General features: G+C 40.9%; 1 protein-coding gene and 1 pseudogene across 1 annotated transcript; one reads left to right on the forward strand and one right to left on the reverse strand.

The window, feature by feature from the left end:
- Window positions 1–792: 792 nt before the first annotated feature.
- LOC142846733 (protein KTI12 homolog) lies at window positions 793–4,562 on the forward strand (annotated as a pseudogene).
- Window positions 4,563–15,526: 10,964 nt separating this feature from the next.
- On the reverse strand, window positions 15,527–18,667 carry LOC142846734 (tripartite motif-containing protein 43-like). Its single transcript, XM_075967559.1, has 5 exons — window positions 18,257–18,667; window positions 17,593–17,688; window positions 16,830–17,060; window positions 16,016–16,038; window positions 15,527–15,617 (listed from the first exon to the last, which is right to left on the reverse strand). Exons 1-5 carry the CDS (start codon window positions 18,665–18,667, stop codon window positions 15,527–15,529), a joined length of 852 nt encoding a protein of 283 aa, XP_075823674.1.
- Window positions 18,668–22,272: the final 3,605 nt, after the last annotated feature.

The raw sequence follows: 22,272 nt of genomic DNA on the forward strand, positions 1-22,272 counted from the left end.
TGTGTTGCATTCTAGGTCTACTCTGTCATGTGGATAAGGTGTCATTGGGAATGGGGTAGAGGGAAGGATGTATGTAAGCCCATTTCCAGTCTGTGCTCCTCACACTAGACTGACATTTAGGGTAAGTGAGTCAAAGGACACATTGATACCTATCTTGGAGCTTCTGACCTAGTACTTGAGGATGCATCTGGAACACTCTGGCCCAGCTGTGGCTTCCTTTTCAGACATTCCAAGTTCATAATGGGTACATGAGTTCCCAGGATTTAAAGTGCATGACCACTTGTATTTTCTCTCTTGTGTCCTCTCTGGATTATCATCTCTATGTCTGAACCTCCTGTCTCATCAGCTCACCTTGCCTGGTCTGACTGTGTGTTCTGTCCTCTGAGCTGTCTGTTTAGTGTAGTCGTCACCTGCCTCTGCTGGTCTACACCATGAGTCAAAGGATACTAGATTCCCCAGATGTCTTCTACAAAACCCCTGCAGTAGGGGGAGGGTCTTTCTCCATTGCAAAGTACGTCTGGTAAGACATGGTTGAGTCTCAATAGGTCATATGGTTCACACCTTTCCTTGTGTGAAGGTGTTGTTCTTGCCTAGCTGAGGAAAGCAAGGAAGCTTAAGAGAGTGGGAACAGGGTTGCTAAGCACAGCACAGTTAGCAAGCCAAGTGTTGCTTCAAAACTTATAAACAGAGGCCAGTCGAAAACTGTTGCAAACAATCTTGGTAGCATGGAAGGTGGCAGGTGTGGTAGCAGTCACTCACCTAGTATGGTTAACTTGATCCCTGCAGGAAATACCCAACAATGTCGCAGAGCTTTGTGCCACAGCCCCTTCCCTATTTTGAACCTATTCCTCCTCTGTCCCTAGTGCTCAATGTGCTATTCATAGCCCTACCTAAATCATCAGATGAAGATCTTGTCTTCATCAAAAAGAAGAGGACGAAAAAGAGGAGGCGCTACTAGTGATTAAACATCTCCAGTATTGCCCTAGTGAGTACTGGATATTCAGAGACTCTATGAAATTAAAAGCATTGGGGAAATGGGAAACAGAAATGGAGACAGAAACAGACAATCTGAGCCTCCAGTTCACTTGATAGCAGACCTTAAACTCGATAAAGAATTGCTATGTGGGAGACTTACTTCTCCCTGGATTAGTTTCACCCCCGTATTGCACTTGGCTTCTTCTGCTATTCTGATCTGTCAAATACAAACTCTCTCCATTGTTCCTGTGTTCTGAACATTCTGACTTTTCTGCAAATCCCGCCTGATATTAGACCTTGGTTAGGTTGTTTAGTTACCCATATACAGAAGAAGAACTTGTTTCCTAGTAAGTTGTTTAGTTACCCATATACAGAAGAAGAACTTGTTTCCTAGTAAGTTGTTTAGTTACCCATATACACAAGAAGAATTTCCTCCTATATTTACCTGGATTATTCCCTTGAATAAACAAAACTTGATCAGAAAAAAAATGAATGAATGAGACTTGATCAGAATCCTGTCTTGTCTCTATCTCTTGTGTCTCTTGTCCCATCCCATTCTCTCTCCCTCTAGGGTCCCCATTGATTTACACGTGGGCCGGGGCAAAGTGGCATTTAACATGAGTGTAATTAAGAGGCGTCTTCTGAACCTCGGTAAGTATAACAGCGATTATGGGACAAGCAGTTCATTAGCATGAAATGAGACATTCAAGGCACGAGGGGTAAAGGTTAAAATTAAAAGGTCAATTTTTTGAGTATATTAAAGATGTTGTATAGATGAGAAAAGATGATAGAGAGTCAGAGAGGCTCTTAAAGATTATTATTAAGCATTTGGGCCAAGAAAAGTCCCTATAACTGCCTTTTAAAACTAGAAATAAATGTTTGCTTTAGAGGCATTAAGATTTTGTAATTGCCAATGTTATTGGGACAGGAGAGAAAATATTACTAAAAGGTAAGTTAGAAAAATAGACAAAAAGGAGTCTAAATATTTGCTATGGCAAATATGGGTTTTTTAATTTTGTGTTGAGAAGGCTCAAATTAATGCAGCCAGCACTAATTATTTTTCCTTTGTTAACAGACAAGTGGAGCTTATGATGACCCTAATCAGAAGGCTAATACCCCAGCTGAAATATATTAATAACTGTGAGAGAAATAGGCATGGAAGCATAGGGGTGTCTCTGCCCCATGGGAGAGAACTATGGTTCTTGGATAAAAGTTATCCAAAAATCTAATAAGCCTTATATTGAATTCCTGGCTAGACTAAAACAAAAAGTAGAAAAATTGTAATTAGAGAAGAAACAAAAAACAACTTAAAATGTTAAGCATATAAAAATGCCAGTGAGGGTTGTAATGAGTTATGCTATGGGTTTAGGAAATATTAATAGCTATAGGAAGGTATGGAAAGATAGTCTATCTAAAAGTATAAAACTGTAATTGGCTGCTGAAACTATGGCCACCTGTTGTTATAATTTGCAAAAGGGAAATAAAATTTAAAAGATTTAAAATGCTTTGGATATGAACAAATCAGTTTCTTATCAAAGAAGCAAAGGCAAAATTAAAAATAGTTAAAGAGTATATTTGAAAATTCCTTTTGAATAGAGTATAACCTATGATCACATACAAATTTGTCTGGAGATCTGACATTTAAAAATGTGGAAATGCCTCCAAAACCACAGAGAAACCCTGTCTCAAAAAAAAATGTGGAAATGCTCAAATGGAGCATTGGTAGCTTTTTTTCTTTGTTCAAAAGAAACATGAACATTTATATACTAATCTAATCACCTACATGTTCAATATAAAATTCCATTTTAACAAGGTAATCATTCTTTAAGGCCCAACAACAAATTAAAAAGGAAGATCTTGGTATGGAATTAATGTGAGATTTTTGGAAGAAGTAGGGCAACTTTACATTAATTCATATTAAATTTCTTAAATTTGCCCCAAGGGGATATTGTAACCAGAGCAGAGAAATATTTTGCTTATACTCCAAATGTTGAACTACCAGAAAAATTGCCACAGATGCTGAATGGCAGCCTGCATTGCTAATGGTGGAAGGAAAGGGGTATTATGGTCTTGTCTCTCTGCAGGATGAATGACACTTTTGGCTCCTGAAGAAGATATTCCAATATTGGCCATGGTACAATTATATTCACAGACGCGACCTCAACAACATCGGTCTTCACCACCACCACCAGCTTGGGGACAGAATGAATCGCGTCGAGAATGAAACAATAACTGGAAGCCGTCTTCTGGCATGAGAAGATGGAGGAATCAGTGATAATCGCATTGCCTTACTCACAGTCCCTACTGCAATTCAGACGCATATTTGGAAGATAGTAACAGACTTAAAACCTGCTCAGCTTTTAATGGCTTATTTATTGGAACAACAGTATCTACTTCTAATTAAGGACTTACCTTGTCTAAAAGTATTAATGTTGCTGCTTGTGTGTCATTACCACAAGTTGGAAGAATTAATTTTACAATTGGAATTAATTGTTATGATTATGAAGTCAAGTCGACAGTCCCCACATGGGTGGCCCTAGGGAAGATGCCACTCGTGGTGTTTTGTGGGTTGCCGTCGAGCTGCAAGAGCCAGCGGACTGAAGAGCTACGCCGCGCTGGCAGACAAGGGGTGGACGATGCCTCGGTGCTGGGCGATCAGGACGCGACGGTGAGGGCATATGGCGACCCTGCAGGTGAGAAGGCGCTGCGTGCGGCGCCGCGGACCGCGGTGGAGCGGCGCCTGAGCCGGCAGGACGTGGTCATCCTGGACTCCCTCAACTACATCAAGGGCTTCCGCTACGAGCTGCACTGCCTCGCGCGGGCCGTGCGCACCCCGCACTGCCTGGTTTACTGCAGACGCCCGATCTGGCCGAGCCCTGAACCTCAGGGGGCTGAGGCCGCTGAGAACCGCGACCCGGCAGCTGTCAGTGTGAGCTGAAGGCCGCGCGCTGCGGAGGGCGAAAAACCTCGTGTGGCCGGCGCCGTGGGGGAACAGCGCCCCGCCAGCCTGTTAGAAAATGGGGCGGCCCTGCCGGCTGCCCCCAGGGAACTGGATCTGGAGGAAATCCTGCCATCAAGTCCTCCAGCGGGTGTAACTCCGGAACCCGAGAAATCTGCGAAGCCTGCTTCCAGTGCCTTTCCTCCGGAACTTTTGGAGTCCTTAGCGCAGCGTTTTGAGGCTCCTGACTCTCGGTACCGCTGGGATCGACCTTTGTTCACCGTGGTGGGCTTTGAAGAGCCATTGCCCCTGGCTGATATCCGATCTGCACTGTTGGAGAACCGGGCACCCCCGCCCCATCAGTCTACGCAGTCCCAGCCCCTGTCCACTGGCAACTTTCTGCACCAGCTGGATCAGGCCATGAACCAGGTGTTGAGTGCCCTGATGGAAGCACAGAAGGGCGCCTTACCCGGAGACCTGTTAACACTTCCTGGCACCACGGAGCACCTCCTGTTTACCGGGCCCTTGACCATGGGGGAACTGTCTCCGTAGCCAGTTTATTACCTACACAAAAATGCATCCCAACAACGAGAACCTACCTCAGCTGTCCAATATGTTTCTAAAGTATCTAAGCCAAAATTTGCCCTAATCTAATAGAGGCACTGGGAGGCAGCAATGGTTCCTGTCTAAATTGCACTATACTCCTCTGAACATAGCGGACAATGAGGAGTACAGTGCAATTTAGACAGGAACCATTGCCGCCTCCCAGTGCCTCTATTAGATTAGGGCAAATTTTGGCTTAGATACTTTAGAAACATATTGGACAGCTGAGGTAGGTTCTCGTTGTTGGGATGCATTAAAAAAATAAAATAAAATAAAAATCAAAAAAAAAGAATCTCTTGTTTCAATGATGTCATTAGAGAAAAAGAATGTGCTATTATTTGAAGCTGAAGAAATGTCACTTGAGAAAAATAAAAATAACTACTTTATCAATAAAAAATAAATAAATAAATTGCACTGTACTTTGTACGGGAAGAATAGTGTGAAGGTGTACAGAGCCTACTGTACTAGGGTTGCCGGGGTTGACTGACTCAATTTCCTGGCCACCGCTGTGCGTGTCACGCCTGCGTGTATAGCATAAGCTAAGCCATAGGAGTAGTAGCTCCAGAAATCTCAGGTGGGCAATTTTTCTTTGGTTGGGCTCTGTCTGGGGATATTACATCGGGATGGAAGAGAATCGTTTTAAGTCAACTGTGAGTAGAAGACGAAGACGATACAATTTTGTAAGGCCCTTCCATACTACAAATATATTTGAGTATAGTACTTTTTGCTATCTATCCTGCATCATTGAACACAGATACATTTTTGTTCTGGGAAACTGATATTTGTATAAGACAGCCATTAGTTATTTTCTCTAATAAAAATTTTCAAAGTTGAAAAAAATTTTTACAATTGGAATTGTTATGATTGTCAATTGTATTCATTTATTAATTCTTCTGTTAAGTTTAATCCTCATAAGCAATCACTTATGATATTACAGCAGCGTACACATATTTGGCTGCCTGTAAACTTGGGTTGTTCTTGGGCTCAAAATCCTCTAGATCATATTGTTGTAGAATTCTTCAAAACGATATTGAAAAGAACAAAGCGCTGTAATTTTTAATCTTGTTGCTGTTGTTGTTACTGCTTCTGTGGCTGGTATTGCTTTACATACGTCCTTGCAGACAAAACACTTTGCAGAACAATGGCATAAAGATTCTCATGAACTCTGGATACAGCAAGCTCAAATAGATGCTCAACTTCAGACAGAGATTGATGTACTTAAGCAAACTGTGGGATGATTGGGAAAGAAATATTTATCTTTACAAGAACAGATCACTTTGTGTTGTGATTGGAATTCAACCACTTTTTGCATTATTGATTTGGCTTATAATGATTCTTTACATGAATGGAAGGTTATTCAAACTTATCTTCGGGCAATGTCTTTGCTCCATTTCTAATTGATCACTTGCCTGATAATATAGGATTTACTTCTGCTGAATCATTTCCTGATTCAAATGCCTCCACCACTGCACAAATTTTTGCTGACAAATTGACAGGATTAGACCCTAAGGGATTCTTTCAAAGTATTTTCCATACCTCCAGTGGTATGCGCATTGTAATCATTATTATGCTTCTTTTTTTCTTGATTATGTATCAATTTTGTATTTGGCCAAATGCAAAAAATTTACATATTTTATGGTTAAAATATCTTTTAGCTTCAAATAAAAATGAGAAAGGAGGAAGTTGTGGAGACCCAGAATTGGCTTAGAGTGCAGGCTTCTCCTGGGACAGATAGGACGAAGTTGGGAAACAGTTGCTTGGCAAACCAAGCATAGATGAAAGAAAACTTTCTCTGCCCATTTCTCAAACATCTGTCAGAATCTGTACCCTGGACAAGGAAGTGGCCTTTGAGCTCAGTTCATCACACTTCACCAGGTATAGTTTAGGGAAGTGCTTTGCTTCTGTATACTTTTGCTTTCATTTCTTTCATTGATTTGGCGAACACCCAAAGATCTACTCTAAGCTTTATTTTGCCCTCCTTATGAATGCCATGGAGGCATTAGCAACGTGCCCCCTACCTTCTTCCCTTGTTAGCATCCTTGCTTGGCTTACTAATTTTCCTTTCGCTAGGATCTTTTCTTTTAAGTTGATGGCATTTATAAATCAACAGGTTATGAGGCAACTAATATGTAAACTATACAGGAAAATGTAAACTATACAAGTCCATTATCATATATTGGAAACAGCCGACAATGATGTATATGATAATGTTTAGCTGGTGAGCTCATGCACACATGAGATAACAAGATAATTGTTTTTAATCTTGGTGCGATGGGCCAGATAGCCAGAGATGGGCAATGGGAGGATGTATACCTATATTAAACATGTAAATCACCACCTAAGACAGGAAGAGAACCAAAAGCAATTGTAAGGACGGGACTACAGGATCCTCGCCCCACTGTGACCTTAGACAGGCACAGCCCCCTCAAGTGACTTTTGGCATTTTAAAATTAATAATAATAAAATGGGGGACCTGTGGGAGAGTTACCTCTCCCTGGATCAGTTTCGCCACCCTGTTGTGCTTGGCTTCTCCTGCTGTTCTGATCTGTCAAAGACAAACTCTGCTGGGAGTTATTGTTCCATAGTTCCCGTGTTCTAAACATTCTGACTTTTCTGCATGTTACAGTTAGGGACTTTCCGCCTGACTATTAGACCTTGGTTAAGTTGTCTAGTAAGTTGTTTAGTTACCCATATACACAAGAAGAATTTCCTCCTTTCCCTTACCCTGTATTTACCTGGATTATTCCCTTGAATAAATGAGACTTGATCAGAATCCTGTCTTGTCTCCGTCTCTGGTGTCTCTTGTTCCACCCCATTCTCACTCCCCTTCCCTGTCCCTGTTGACTTACCCGCGGGCCGGAGGAATTCCTATATCAAAACCTTGTACTGTTGTCAGAGGATGTTGGGATTAGGGAGCTAGCTATATGAGAGTCTATGCCAGCCCACTCCATTTCCTTAATGAGTCCAGCATCTTGGTGGCAGAATTCACTCACCCTCCACTTAGTCTGTCTGTGATCATCAGTGCAAGAACCTGGGGCACCACTGATGCCAAAAGGCATGAAGAAGTGCTACTTACTGACTGTCTCCACATGGCTTGTACAGCCCACTTATAGGACCCAGGATCACCAGCCTAGGGATGGCACCGCCCACAATGGGCTGGGCTCTCCCCTATCAATCACAAATTTAAAAATATACTACAAGATTCCCTACAGCCTAGTCATGTGGAGACAGATTCTTAACTGAGACTCCCTCCTCCCAAATTACTTTAGCTTGATATAAAACTAGTCAGTACTGGGGGCATGAGGATGGAAGGCAAGTGCATAGGTCAGGTCAGGAAGTACCCTAAGAACTATATGTTGGGGAGCAGGACTACCTGTGTCAAAGAATATATGAATGGTATCAAGAGAAGAGGATGGAGTGCTGAGGCTAAGAGATGAGAATGGAGAAACCTGACAAGCTACATTCAGTAACACTTTTTACAGGAGTGAGGAAACTTGTTGGAGAGAGAAAAATAATTGTCCAAGAGCTCTTTCCACTTTGAAGTAGCAAGGTCCCTAAAGCCTGTAGTACCATCCAGGTCAGAAACTATAACTCTGCCTTGCCGGGGGCTTCTTCACATTTGAGTTGCTGGAGGCACTGAGAGTGGAACAGAGACACAGGAGATGAGGCCACATATTGGAAAAGTGCATCCCAGGCCAAACAGACCATGAACATAACAGAGTCCTTAGGAAGTAGACGTTCTCAGACGATGATGGGTGGGTAACCCAGAAAGGGCTGTTCAGCCACTGCAGTCTCATCTCTATTGAGATAATCCTTTATTTCTCCTCTGTTGATAGACTGAAGGTACCTTGTATAAGTGCTGGTCTTCAGTAGCTGGAGGCAGTTAAGTGTTAGCCAATTACCAGAATGCCCCCATGACCCTAGAACTTAGTACAGAGCTCCTTCCGGGACATGAATCCATGGACAGTGACTTTGTCACATGTTAAAACCTCTGAGGAGATCCAGGATCCTGCTTTATTCCTCTCTTAAGCCTCTTTAGAATCCTAATCCTACCAAGGTAGGTCTTGCCAGGTAATTCTCTCTGTCATCCCAAATTACCTGCAGAAAAGCCTAGATGTGTTGGCTCAGTTTGTAAACTTGACACAAGCTAGAGCTACTTGAAAGATAGGAACCTCAATTGAGAGAATGATTTCATAACATCAAGCTGTAGGTCATTTTCTTAATTAGTGATTGATGGAGTAAAACCCAGCCTATTGGGAGAGGGTCCTGGGTTCTATAAGAAAGATGACCAAGCTATGAGAAGCAAACCAATAAGCAGCATCTCTCCATGTCCTATGCATCAGCTCCTGCCTCCAGGTTCCTGCCCTGTGTGAGTTCATGCCCTTACTGTCTTTAATGATGAACTAGGAACTGGGGACAAAATAAACCCTTTCCTCCCCAAGTTGTCTTTGATCATGGTGTTTTATCACAACCATAGAAACCCTAACTATAAGACTAGTAATTTGTTTATAGTAACATGTACACAACTAATAAGGCTTAGTGTCTTTCTTGTTCCTGAAATATTTGTGTTTTTAAAAAACTAGAGAACATCACACCAGATAAATAGCTGGCAAATAGTTGGTATTTGTTTTGTCTTGTGGTCTGTGTGTGTGTGTTGGGGTGGTTTTTTTGTTTGTTTGTTTGTTTGTTAGTTTTATACAGGTTTTTACTATGGAGCACAGTTGGGCTGCAATGCAACATAGATTGACTTATTGGTTACTTTTCTTCTTATCTTGACAAAAGCAACCGGACGGGGGTGTTTTGGTCAGATTCGGATGACAAAATCCATCAAAAGGAGGGTGCATCACCAGGTCACATTGCATCTGTAGTTAAAAAGCGCTGAGAGATGAATGCCTGTGTTCATTTGATTTCATAATTTTACTCCTTTTTTCCCAGTCGTCTACACTAGCTTAGGACATGGTGCTGCCATCACAGACAGAAGATCTTCAGTTCAGTTGCCTAGACATGCCCCATAGTGCGTCTTCTTATAGATTCTAGACCCATCAACTGGAGAAGGAAGGGTACTCATCACACCAGCACTCCCAGACTTCCAGGGGTTTGAAAGGGCTACATGGAATGAGGGAATGCACATGGGGATTTCCAGGACTGAATCTGGGTGAGAACTTTAAAACTGTGAAAGGACGTCACACTACTACCATCCTAAGACTACATAAATCCCAAATATTTTATCACATATATATGACCTGTAGATATGACTGAGTTCTTCTCTCCCTCGGTCCCCAAATCTCATTCCAGGATGTGACCCTTGGCCATATAGGTTAAAGCCAGACTATGTATCCTTGGATTCAAGGATGTCTCTGAGAGCTTGTCACGACCAGTTGAATGAGAATCATTATCTAAGATGTGCCAGTAGATAACCAATTATATCCAGATAAAATAGGACGACAGACTCTCTTGAATGTAAACATGGGGAATATGACCGTCTGAAGATATTTAGCTTTTTTCATCAGGGATATGCCCTGTCTTTTTCCCTAAAAACAAAGGAATGATATGGACGGTATGTAGAGGAAATGATTGTAGTGAGAATAAATCCTTGTTAACTGGGCATCTAGCACAGAGTAGTTAATTCCTATAAGTCCTAGAATGGACCTATTAATGTATAATTCTAATATTAAGACAAATTGTAGTTCTGCATGTGTAGAGATGGTGGAGTCCACAATGCCATTTGGAAGGCATTTTTTAGCCTTGCTCATGGCAACTCCACAATCCACGGAGCAGAAGACATTGTTATTTGAGGAGAGGAGATATATTTCAGGCTATCTCTAGTATCTGCTCCTCAGAAGGAGTCCCCATAAGGCAGGGGGACTCTGTGCTGAACCTTTCTCTCCGTTGAGTGAATGAACAGGGACTGCTGGCAAGGACGAGCATTACATGGCTAAGAACTCAATATCACAGTCTAGCTTCTTGATTCTCAAAGAATGTTGCCAGTCTGGGGCTTCGGCATCCACTCGTTGAGGAAACTGAATTGTAGAAAATGAAGTGCCTTATACCCAAGTTCAAGGGCTTCTGATGAAGATGCATGAACATGATAGCACACAGGCATACAAGCACACAGACACTCAGAAACACAGGGGTAAGAAAATAAGTATTAGGGCCTGCATGACAGGTAAAAATGACTGAGCTATTACACCTTCCCATGGGGAGATCTGCTGTACAATTGGAAGGTGGATAACACTAGCTTTCCCTGCCCTGAACTTTACTTCCTTATTCCGTTCCTAGTATCACCACAATCAAGAAAAAAAATCATACTTCCAAAGTCTTTCACACTGCAGGACACATCCTTCTACCTGGCTTTTCAAGGACAACAGTCAATGAGATCACTCTTGAGCAGTTTTAGCATCTATCTGCATAGAGCAACACAGCTCTCCCAGATCAATCTCAGGACCCAGACATTTTTTTTTCTTTTTTAAGTTTTCAAGTTATTTTAATATCTTACAAGTTTTAATGATCTTTATGAATGTTTTAGTATCATAAAATATAATGCCTATATATCATGAATATTTTCTACACTTTTCTCTGCTTCCCTCCCTGCCTCTCCCCTCCCTTAACCCTCCCCTGAGGGCCCCATGCTCCCAAGAGATCTTGTCTTTTTCTACTTTCTACTTCCCATGTAGATTAGATCTATGTAGGTCTCTCTTAGTGTCCTCATTGTCTAAGTTCTCTGGGATTGTGGTTTGTAGGCTGGTTTTCTTTGTTTTATGTTTAAAAACCATCTATGAGTAAGTACATGTGATAATTATCTTTCTGTGTCTGGATTGCATCACTCAAAATAATGTTTTCTAGCTCCATCCATTTTCCTGCAAAATTCAAGATGTTGTTATTTTTTTCTGCTGTGTAGTACTTCATTGTGTAAATGTACCACATTCTTCTTATCCATTCTTCAGTCGAGGGGCATTTAGATTGTTTCCAGGTTCTGGCTATAACAAACAAACCTGCTATGAACATAGTTGAGCACATGTCCTTGTGGCACAATTGAGCATCCTTTGGATATATACCCAAAAGTGGTATTACTGGGTATTGAGGAAGGTTCTTTTCTAATTTTATGAGGAATAACCACACTGACATTCAAAGGCGCTATGCCAGGTTGCATTCCCACCAGAAATGCAGAAGTGTTCCTTTTTCCCCACAACCTCTCCAGCATAAGTTGTCATCAGTGTTTTTTATCTACATCACTCCTGTCTGTTCTTATGCAAGTACAAGCTGTTTTCAGTACTGTAGCTCTGTAGTAGAGTTTAAAGTCAGGGATTGTGATGCCTCCAGCCTTTTTTATTATATATTTATTATATATAATGATATATATTATTAAAAATTTCCACCTCCTCCCCTCCCCCACTACCCTCCTCCTCCAGGCCAAAGAGAAGAGGGTTCCCTACCCTATGGGAAGTCCAAGGTCCTCCCCGCTCCCCCCAGGTCCAGGAAGGTGAGCATCCAAACAAACAAGGCTCTCACAAAGCCCGTCCATGCAGTAGAATCAAAACCCAGTGCCATTGTCCTTGGCTTCTCAGTCAGCTTCCACTGTCAGCCACATTCAAAGAGTCCGGTTTGAGCACATGTTCCATCAGTCCCATTCCAACTGGCCTTAGTGAGCTCCCATTAGATAAGTCCAGCCGTGTCAGTGGGTGGACGCACCACTCACGGCCCTGACTTTTTTGCTCATGTTCTCCCTCCTTCTGCTCCTCATTTGGACCTTGGAAGCTCAGTCCAGTGCTCCAATTGGGTCTCTGTCTCTATCTCCATCCATCACCAGATGAAGGTTCTATGATACTATGCAAGATATTCATCAGTGTGGCTTTAGAACAAGACCAGTTCAGGCACCCTCTCCTCCTCTGCTGCCCAAGGAACAATCTGGGGACATCTCCTAGGACACCTGGGAACCCCTCTAGAGTCAAGTCTCTTGCCAACCCCAAAATGGCTCCCTTAATTAAGATATCTACTACCCTGCTCCCATATTCAACCCTCCTCCATCCCAGCCATCCCATTCCCTCAAGCTCTCCCCATCCTCCCCTTCTCCCTTCTCTCTCTGGGCAGAGCTTGGGAGCACAGGGGGTGGTGGGGATAAGGGGAGATGGAAAGACAGAAGTTCTTTTATTGTAAGGATTGTTTTGGCTATCCTGCATTTTTTGATTTTCCATATGAAATTGAATACCGTTCTTTTGAGGTTTTTGAAGAATTTTGCTGGGATTTTGATGGGCATTGCATTGAATCTGTGTTCATTTCTATTTCTTTGTTTGCATGTAAAATGATCATGTGAATAAATAAGATTAAAATGTGACTAACAGAAAAATTTGGGGGGAGCTATAATTTTTGTGTTTGCAAAGGTTATCTCATTGTTTTTTTTCAGCTATACAATGCTAGGCATAAAATGAAAGATTGTGTTCTTTATTTAACAGGCTTGCAGTTACAAATAGAGTTAGAAACTGGAGATTTTATTGATATTATATAAATCCCCTGGTAAAGCCAATATCAGATAAGATAATTGGAGAAAGATTAAAGTTAGGAATACACAGGTTTTTTGAGGGGGGCATGGTTTGTAAGCTTAGTTCTTAGAGCAGTTGTGGATTTTTTTTCATTTAGTATTCTTTTAATTTATTTTTTTTAGTTGTTGAAAAAAAATTTCTGCCTCCTCCCTATTTCCCATTTCCCTCCCCCTCTTCCCATTCCTCTCCCCCTCTCCCACTCCATTCCCCCTCCCTTTCGAGAATGAAGAGCAGTCCAGATTCCCTGCCCTTCAAGAAGTCCAAGGTCCTCCCACTTCCATGCAGGTCCAGAAAGGTGAGCATCCAAACAGGCTAGGCTCCCACTGATGGATGAAGGTCATTGGTTAAATAAAAAGAAACTGCTTGGCCTCATTGGTTAGAAGATAGGTGGGAGGAGTAAACAGAACAGAACGCTGGGGGGAAGAGGAAGTAAGCTCAGACTCCACAGCTCTCCTCTCGGGAGCAGACGCTTCAGAGAGACGCCATGCTCCTGGCTCCTGGGCAGACAAACGCAATGAAGCTCCGACCCAGGATGGACTTAGGCTAGAATCTTCCTGGTAAGCGCACCTAGCTGTGCTACATAGAATATTAGAAATGGGCTAGTCCAGGTGTGAGAATTAGCCTAGAAGAGGCTAGATAGAAATGGGCCAAGCAGTGATTAAATGAATACAGTTTGTGTGTTGTTATTTCGGGCATAAGCTAGCCGTGCAGGCGGCTGGGGTGTTGGGGACGCAGCCCTGCCGCTCTTATTACTACATCCCACAAAGCCAGTTCATGTATTAGGATCGAAACCTAGTGCCATTGTCCTTGGCTTCTCATCAGCCTTCATTGTCTGCCATGTTCAGAGAGTCCGGTTTCATCCCATGCTTATTCAGTCCCAGTCCAGCTGGCCTTGGTGAGGTCCCAATAGATCAGTTCCACTGTCACAGTGGGTGGGTGCACCCCTCGTGGTTCTGACTTCCTTGCTCATGTTCTCCCTCCTTCTGCTCCTCATTTGGACCTTAAGAGCTCAGTCCGGTGCTCCAATTTGGGTCTCTGTCTCTATCTCGATCCATCGCCATTAAGGTTCTAAGGTGATATGCAAGATATTCATCAGGGGGCTGGAGAGATGGCTCAGTGGTTAAGAGCACTTGTTGCTCTTCCAATGGTCCTGAGTTCAATTCCCAGCAACCACATGGTGGTTCACAACCATCTGTAATGAGATCTGGTCCCCTCTTCTGGCCTGCAGGCATGTATGCAGGCAGAACACTGTATACACAATAAATAAATAAGATATTCATCAAGATGGCTATAGAATAGGGTCATTTCAGGATCCCTCTCCTCAGTTGCCCAAGGTACTAGCTGGGGACATCTCCCTGGACACTTGTGAGCCCCTCTAGAGTCAAGCCTCTTGCCAACCCTAAGATGGCTCCCTTAATTAGGATATATATTTCTCTGCTTCTGTATCCACCCTTCCTTTATCCCAAACATCCCATTCCCCCAAGCTCCCCCCATACTCCTCTTCTCACCTTTCTCAACCCATTTCCCCTTAGCTCCATGCCACCTGACCCCCAAGTTCCCAGTTTTTGCCTGGCAATCTCGTCTACTTCCCATATCCAGGCAGATGACTATATGTTTTTCTTTGGGTTCATCTTCTTATTTAGCTTCTCTAGGATCACAAATTATATGCTCAATGTCCTTTATTTATGGCTAGAAACCTGACTAGACTTTAAAATGCTAATTAACCCAATTAAAAAATGGGTCACTGAACTGAACAGAGAATTCTCAACAGAAGAAATTCAAATGGCCAAAAGGCACTTAAGGTCATGACAACCTCCTTAGCAATCAGGGAAATGCAAATTAAAACAACTTTAAGATACCATCTTACACCTGTCAGAATGGCTAAAATCAAAAACACCAATGATAGCCTTTGCTGGAGAGATTGTGGAGTAAGGGGTACTCTCATTTATTGCTGGTGGGAATGCAATCTTGTGCAACCACTTTGGAAATCAGTGTGGCGATTTCTCAGGAAATTCGGTATCAACCTACCCCAAGATCCAGTAATCCCACTCTTGGGAATATACCCAAGAGATGCCCTATCATATGACAAAAGCATTTGTTCAACTATGTTCATAGCAGCATTATTTGTAATAGCCAGAACCTGAAAACAACCTAGATGCCCTTCAATGGAAGAATGGATGGAAAAAGTGTGGAATATATATATATATATATATATATATATATATATATATATATATATATATATATATATATATATGAGAGTACTACTCAGCAGTAAAAAACAATGACATCGTGAGTTTTGCATGCAAATGAATGGAAATAAAAAACACTATCCTGAGTGAGGTATTCCAGACCCAAAAAGATGAACATGGGATGTACTCACTCATAATTGGTTTCTAGCCATAAATAAAGGTTATCTCATTGTTGAAGAGTACCTTTGGTCATTTCATCAATGAAGACACTCACCTTGGAACTAGTTGAACCTTTCAGTCAGTCCACTGAGGGCAAGGGCATAGATTTCTGGTTTCATAGCCAGGGGCTTGCTCAGTTGAACTGACTCACTCCTGCAAGGAGAAGAAAATATTGACTTGCATGGTGCTAAATATATCATCACAGTGATTGGGAAAAACGTCATTCCAGGTCAGCCAAATGGCTCAGGCAATAAATCCCTTGATTCACAAGAATGACAACTAGAGTTTATTCCTTGGTGGAAGGAGAGCACTGTCCCCTCAGAGTTGCCTTCTGATGTCCACACAAGTGCAGTGGCTCTTGTGCATTCACATGAACACACATTCACACACACACATCAATATACGAAATCAAATAAAAATATCCCAAACATATCATACACAGACAATTGAGTATCTTCTATATAAAATATATCTGCACTTTGCTAAGGCACCTTAGTCAATTTTATAACATATTTCAGAATATCATGGCTTGCACTGATAGGTAAACTCACCTCCTCAATATGTCATCCAAATCCTACAAAGAAAGCAAGAAAAATTTAGATTACTGAAGAAATGGCATACAAGGTTTGTTTACAAAGTTCAGATGTCAATCACCATAAAAATAACCATCCCCTATGTGCCCTGAAAATTTATATTATGTCTCAGGATAATGCCAATGAGGGTGATTAGCAGAAATTGAAATCTTGATGAAATCAGACGGTATGAACAAAATTTGAGAAGTACGTTGGTATTAAATGTACATTGCTTTTGAGCCCCCAAGTATCTGCAAAGTTAATATTCCCTGAGTTTGAACACAACATATAGAGGGATACGTTAACTAAGGGTACTTCAGAAGTATGATGTCACACCTGTATGGTGCCTCATGCCTGTAATTCTAGAATTGGGGGTTTAGAGGCTTTATTACTGTCGGTTGGAGATTAACATACACCACAGAATAGGATTGCATATCAAAATACAAACCTCCCAAAGAACTCTCAAAAACACAACTTTCAAACAGAAGAAATTAGTTTTCTCTAAAATTATTCAAATAGCCAAGTAGAGATAATGAAATGTTAAGACAGAAAACCCAGAATTTGACTTTCTGAGAAGCAAGCTACAAAACCAAACTATCAGGACATAGTCCTTGGGGAATCTACTGACACTGTTTCAAAATGTATGCTCTTGCAAGATTATTGCAGAATTTAGTGTCTCCAAATGTTTATGAAAAGGAAACCCCCTAACAGAAATTCAGGGAATATTGGAAGCTATCTTAAATCAGTGTTGGCTCGAGGCAATAAAGCCTTTTCCTGCACACCTCATGCTCACCTGGAGCAGTACCACATACGGCTCCTGGGACATTGCCATCAGCTCTCGATACATTTCTCTTAATTGTTTGCTTTTTTGGACCATCATGGCTTCACTTTTTCTGAGTTTTTCTAAATAATAATTGGCTTCTTTTTTCATACACTCAATATTTTCTTCTTCCTGTTTGCTGGGGAGTGGATACCATCTCCTGTACTTTGCCCTTATCATTTCTTCTCTTATAATCAAGCGGATCTGAAAAAGGCGACAATATCAATTATATTAGCAAATATTTTATCCTTCTACACTTAAATTTGACAAATGATTTGTCACTGTGCTCATAGACTCTGGTGGACTGCACCACCACTTATCAGAAAATGTACATTCCTGGGTTTCATTTCTTTCTTCTTCATTAATTAGACAGACAACCAAATCCTAAGCATTTTCACCTATATAAGAGTTCCAGGGTGCCTGAAGATATTTATTGATAATTCATATGTTCACTCAAATGTGAAAGTCTGCATGTAGCAGTTACAATTCACAGTACAGTCCTGGAGTCTAATGTAGCATGCTGAACTGTCAGCAATTCATTCGTTTGTCTCAGACTCTTCTGCCACACAGCCAGACCATAATTTCCACGTGCAGAGGTCTAGTTTACTCTCAGAATTAGAGATCATCAGAAAATGTTTTCCTAGTATCACATCCTATGCCTTATACTCAAATCTTGAATGATGATTTTTGAAAATAACTGCCTCAACCACAATTTCTGCATGAATCTCATACTCACATTCCACAGAGCTATCAATCTTTTCTCTGCCTCCAGATTCTCTTCATTTTCTTGGATCTTTTCCCATAATGATTCCATTTGCTTCAGAAGTCTTTCCTGTAAGACACAATGAATATCAAATTTTGATAAACATTAATGATGGACAGACTCATGGACAATAAATACAATAACGTTAGTGAAAGTGGAAGGATTTCAATGGTTTTTTTTTTCTACATTGGAACTGAGAGGTTTAGATTTAAGAACATAGAAATAGAAAAAAATGCCTTTTGCTCAGATAAAGTGATTAGTAACTATGACTAATATCTGATGAATTTGTATACAATTAGGATTCTCAGATGTTTCTTTCCAGCTGACTCCAACATACTTTTTCCAATTTAGTCTCTAGTGTCAGACAATTTAAGTATATTAATATTATATATTAGTATATATTAGCATTTCACTTCCCAGACACTTAGGCATAATGTATCACAAAATACAAGTAATCTTTAACTCATGGGTCTTCTACGAGATGTTTACATTTATAGTCACTCTTTCTTCAGTGGCTTTTAATAAAGTGCCACCGCACAGAAAAACAGTGGCTTTGTCATAATCAGGACCAGCATCTTCCTGTAGTCTGTTAATCCTCACTCTCCAGCTTTCACATTCTCTCAGAAGCATTACTTACCAATTGACCCTCAGCAGCTGCTTCAATGGGACAGTGTCTGTGACCTCTGTGCTCCTGGGAGTCAGAACAGGGTCGACAGAGGTAGAGGCTGTTCTCCATACAGAAGATCCCCTTGGTCTCCTTGTGGGTCACACACTGATGCTCCTCAGAGCTCAGGTACTTCATGAGGCTGGCTTGTCTGGCAATGGACACCAGCTTCTTCAGAACAATGCTGGTTCCGAAGTCCTTCTGCTGGGATGGTTTCCTACACGTAGGGCATTGGACAGGAACCTGTCTGTCTTCCCAGGAAAGGTGGAGGCAGGCTCGACAGAAGCTGTGGCCACAGCTTATGGTGACTGGGTCTGTAAGGTAACTCATGCAGATGAAGCAGGTGAGCTCTTCCTGGAAGGCTTGTGAGAGGTCTGACTTCATTTTTCTGAAGGAAGAAAAGCAGGATTGCTATTATTGGACCCCAGAGAAGGAAGAAACTGCACAAAATTTGATTCAAGTTGTGATTTGGTTCTGTGTATGTCAAAACAGGCTTGATTTTCCCATGACAAAATTTCAAGTTAAGTATAAGATTACAGTTACTAATATTTCCTTTCGTGACATAAATACAAACTGATCTGGTAACCTGTGATCTAACATCTGCACCCTCTTTGGAGACTCCATTAAGTTGGCATATTTGTTAAACTTGTTAAATAACAGGCTCTCTCAGGGTTTATGAAAAATATACACTGGAGTGAACATACTCCTTCAATTCCATGTGTTCGTCTTTCACTCCATATATATATATATATTAGGTTTAACACCCCACTTTTTAGTCTTTCCAAGAAAATACTCCCTACTTAACAAAATACCTAGTAAATAATTTGTTTTGATTTTTGATTTTAGCATCTTACTGCCCCATTTTCCTGCCCCTTGATACATGAAGCCAATATTAATTACTTGTCTTCCTTCTGCTGCAAATACATAACATGAATACGAATTTATAATTCAAAAAATATTGCCCATCATGGTGGGGAATAAATGGTGGCAGGAGTCTTAGATACCTGGTCTTATGGCCTCCAACATCAGGAAACAGAAAGCAAGCAACACTTGTTATTCAACTCCTCCTCCCTATTTTTCTTCAGTTTGAGACCTCTATCCATGGAATTGTGAAATGACCTCTCATCTCATAAGTGTTTAGTGTGGTTCTTCCAAATGGCAGTAAATCTATCCCTAATAATTCTTCACAGACATGCCCAGAGGTTTCCATGTCTATATTAAAGCTCATTGAGTCGAATACTAGGGAACTCTCTGGGGAGACTTGTATGCTTACCAAAGATACAATTCCTACTTGAGTTTATAGGATGAATCCTAGAGGCATGAATGAAGCTCTCACAACTATTTGAATCTTGGTTAACTAATCAACAGGTGTCCATTCCCCTTCTCTTTGAATATCTACACAAATCAAGAATCTTGGTTTGAATGAGGCAAATATTCCAAAATAACTTAAGCGTCCAGGTTCTAAAGCAAATAGAGTCACTGGCTTTAGTTGGTTGTCCTGTGTGCCTCAAAAACCAGGACTCATACTCACTGTATAGATTAATTTAGAAGAGACTGTGATTCCAATGCTGCCTTGCATAACTGATGGTCATCCTTCAGAATTTTATGCACTATAGTAGGTACTTCAATCCAAAATAATTTATAAAGATATCCCTGTAACTCACATTATATTTACAAAGAAAAATGACCAAATGTGAGCATAATCTATTTAGGTAAGTAGAAATGATCATTCCTATGCAAAAATCTCACCTTAGTAATAAATTTTAAAAAAGGAAATATCCTACTATAAACTGTATACTCACCCAAGGAACTATCTCTGGCCTCAGCAGTGTTTACTGAAGACAATACAATATTAGCTCAGCTCTGCGGTTGGATCCCTAATGTGTGGGGTGGTAGATCTAGCAGTCTCTGGAGCCAGAATGTATAGAAACACACTCTGCCTTGTTCTGGTGAAGAATGGATCTGGCGGGGCCCTGAAGCGTCCTTATATAGTCTCTAAGGACCACACCCACTTCCTCCCATGATTGCTTTTACTAATGCTTCCAATTGTTGACCTTCTGTGAGTAGCAGTATTCTAAATGGATGGAAGATTGAATTAACTTTGTTAATTAACGTTAAGGCAGTAGGAGTTTTAGTTCAAGGCCTGCCCATGATATACAGTGAGAACCTGCCAAAGAAAAGTTAGCAATTTTCATATAATATTTCATTGTATGTTAATATTTTGAAGTTGTTTTTATTTTCCTCTAGTTAGTATAACAAATGATGGTGTCATCAATTTGTGAATTTAGCAACTATCAACTTTAAAAAATTCATAATAATTCTTTGAGACTTTTGTACACTTGTTTTGATCATAGTCACCTCAAATGCAAGTCTTTCCACATCCTTCCCCTTTCCTACACACTCAACTTTATCTTTTTTAACAAAACAAAATAAAAATCATTCCATATACATCATTCTAACTCAATTCCAGTGGGGTATAGTGACATCAGACTCCAAATATGCCTAGCTCGGGCTGTCTAGAGTTCAAATTAACCAACCAGAGAACTGTGTGGAAATTCAGCAGTGAAGCAGTTCAGAGCCTGCAAAATTTGTTTTTAGACTAGATTTTTCAGTGTAACCTTGACTTTCCTGGAACTAGCTCTGTAGATAAGGCTGGCCTAGAACACACAAAGATCTGCCTGCATTTGTTTCTAAAGTTCTGGGATTAAAGGAATGTGTCATCACTGCCAGCTAGAATCTGCCAGATCTCAACCAGGTACTACTGATTGCTTTGCACCTGGAGGCCTCATTGTCATCCTTAATTTCTAATATGTTGTTAGTTGAAGTAAAATTACATCATTTTCTTCCTTTATTACTTTTATACATTTTTATTCTAGACTGGCACCAAAAGGTGTGGCCAAATATATAGAGTAGACTCTCATACTTCAAAAGACTGGTATTTATGTGGTTCTGTTCACTTTAAATGATTCAACCAAGAAAAACCACTTGGCAGGGCGTGGCAACACACACCTTTAATCCCAGCAGCTGGGAGGGAGAGGCAGGATGATCTTTTATCAGTTTGAGGCCAGGCTGGTCTACAGAGTGAGTTCCTGGACAACTGATACACAGAGAAAGCCTGCCTTGAAAAATCGAAGAAGAAAACAAACAAACAAAAAATCCCAATAAACAAAAAAATGAAAAAATATCCCGCACAAGGCACCATACCAGAAGGTATGGTGAAAAATTAGCTCCAAAGATTAGAATTTAGGTGAATCTGTCCATTTCAAATGATTTGATCAAGAAAAATCCCTCAAAAGAAAAGTCACAGCTTCTTGGGTCTTAGTTAATTCTATATATAGTCAAATCACAACCAAGAATAGTCACGTCAAGAGCTCACCACACTGTATTATGTAAACAGTGAGTGATCTCATCCCTGATAGAGGTTACTTCTTGGTCTACCGGTGAATCTCTTCAAAAATTTACCACTTCTACACATCATTGTTCTTTTCTGATTTATCAAGCCATTTTTAGGAGAGAATTTCACAACAGACTTCCTGGTATTCTGGCTCTTATTAACTTTATGACCATTCTTCCACAATGATTCTGGAACCATTGATGCAGGAGCTAGAATATAGATGAATCATGGGGGTTAGGAATCCTGTGATCTGTTGATTTTTTGCATTTTGTCCAGTTATGGTGAGGAGGAGTTGCCCCAAGAAACCACCTCTCACACCACAGCTGATGTAAAAACATGAGGATTTTATTAATTCTGTCATGACAGGGTCTTTCAGCATTAGAAGCCAGAAAGACACCGAATAACTGGTACAGGCTACTTTTAAAGGAAAAAGCCACAGAAGCAAGTGGAGTTCTGGGGGTTGTTCTTTGACTATTATGATTGGCTTATTGAAAGGGCTATTACCAATAATTTGGCTGTAGAGCAGTTGCCAGGTAAGAGGAAACATCTGAGGGTCACTTTGACCCCTTTCCCAGGGGCTGAGTCCAATCAAGTC

Source organism: Microtus pennsylvanicus, chromosome 3 (genome assembly GCF_037038515.1).
Source record: "Microtus pennsylvanicus isolate mMicPen1 chromosome 3, mMicPen1.hap1, whole genome shotgun sequence".
Taxonomy (NCBI): Eukaryota; Metazoa; Chordata; class Mammalia; order Rodentia; family Cricetidae; genus Microtus; species Microtus pennsylvanicus.

Coding starts and splice junctions, on each gene's coding strand:
- LOC142846734 (XM_075967559.1), bottom strand. CDS start 18,667: ATGAAGTCAGACCTCTCACAAGCCTTCCAGGAAGAGCTCACCTGCTTC. Junction 17,061..17,592: donor GATTGATAGCTCTGTGGAAT/GTGAGTATGAGA, acceptor CGCCTTTTTCAG/ATCCGCTTGATTATAAGAGA. Junction 16,039..16,829: donor CGTATGTGGTACTGCTCCAG/GTGAGCATGAGG, acceptor CTTTCTTTGTAG/GATTTGGATGACATATTGAG.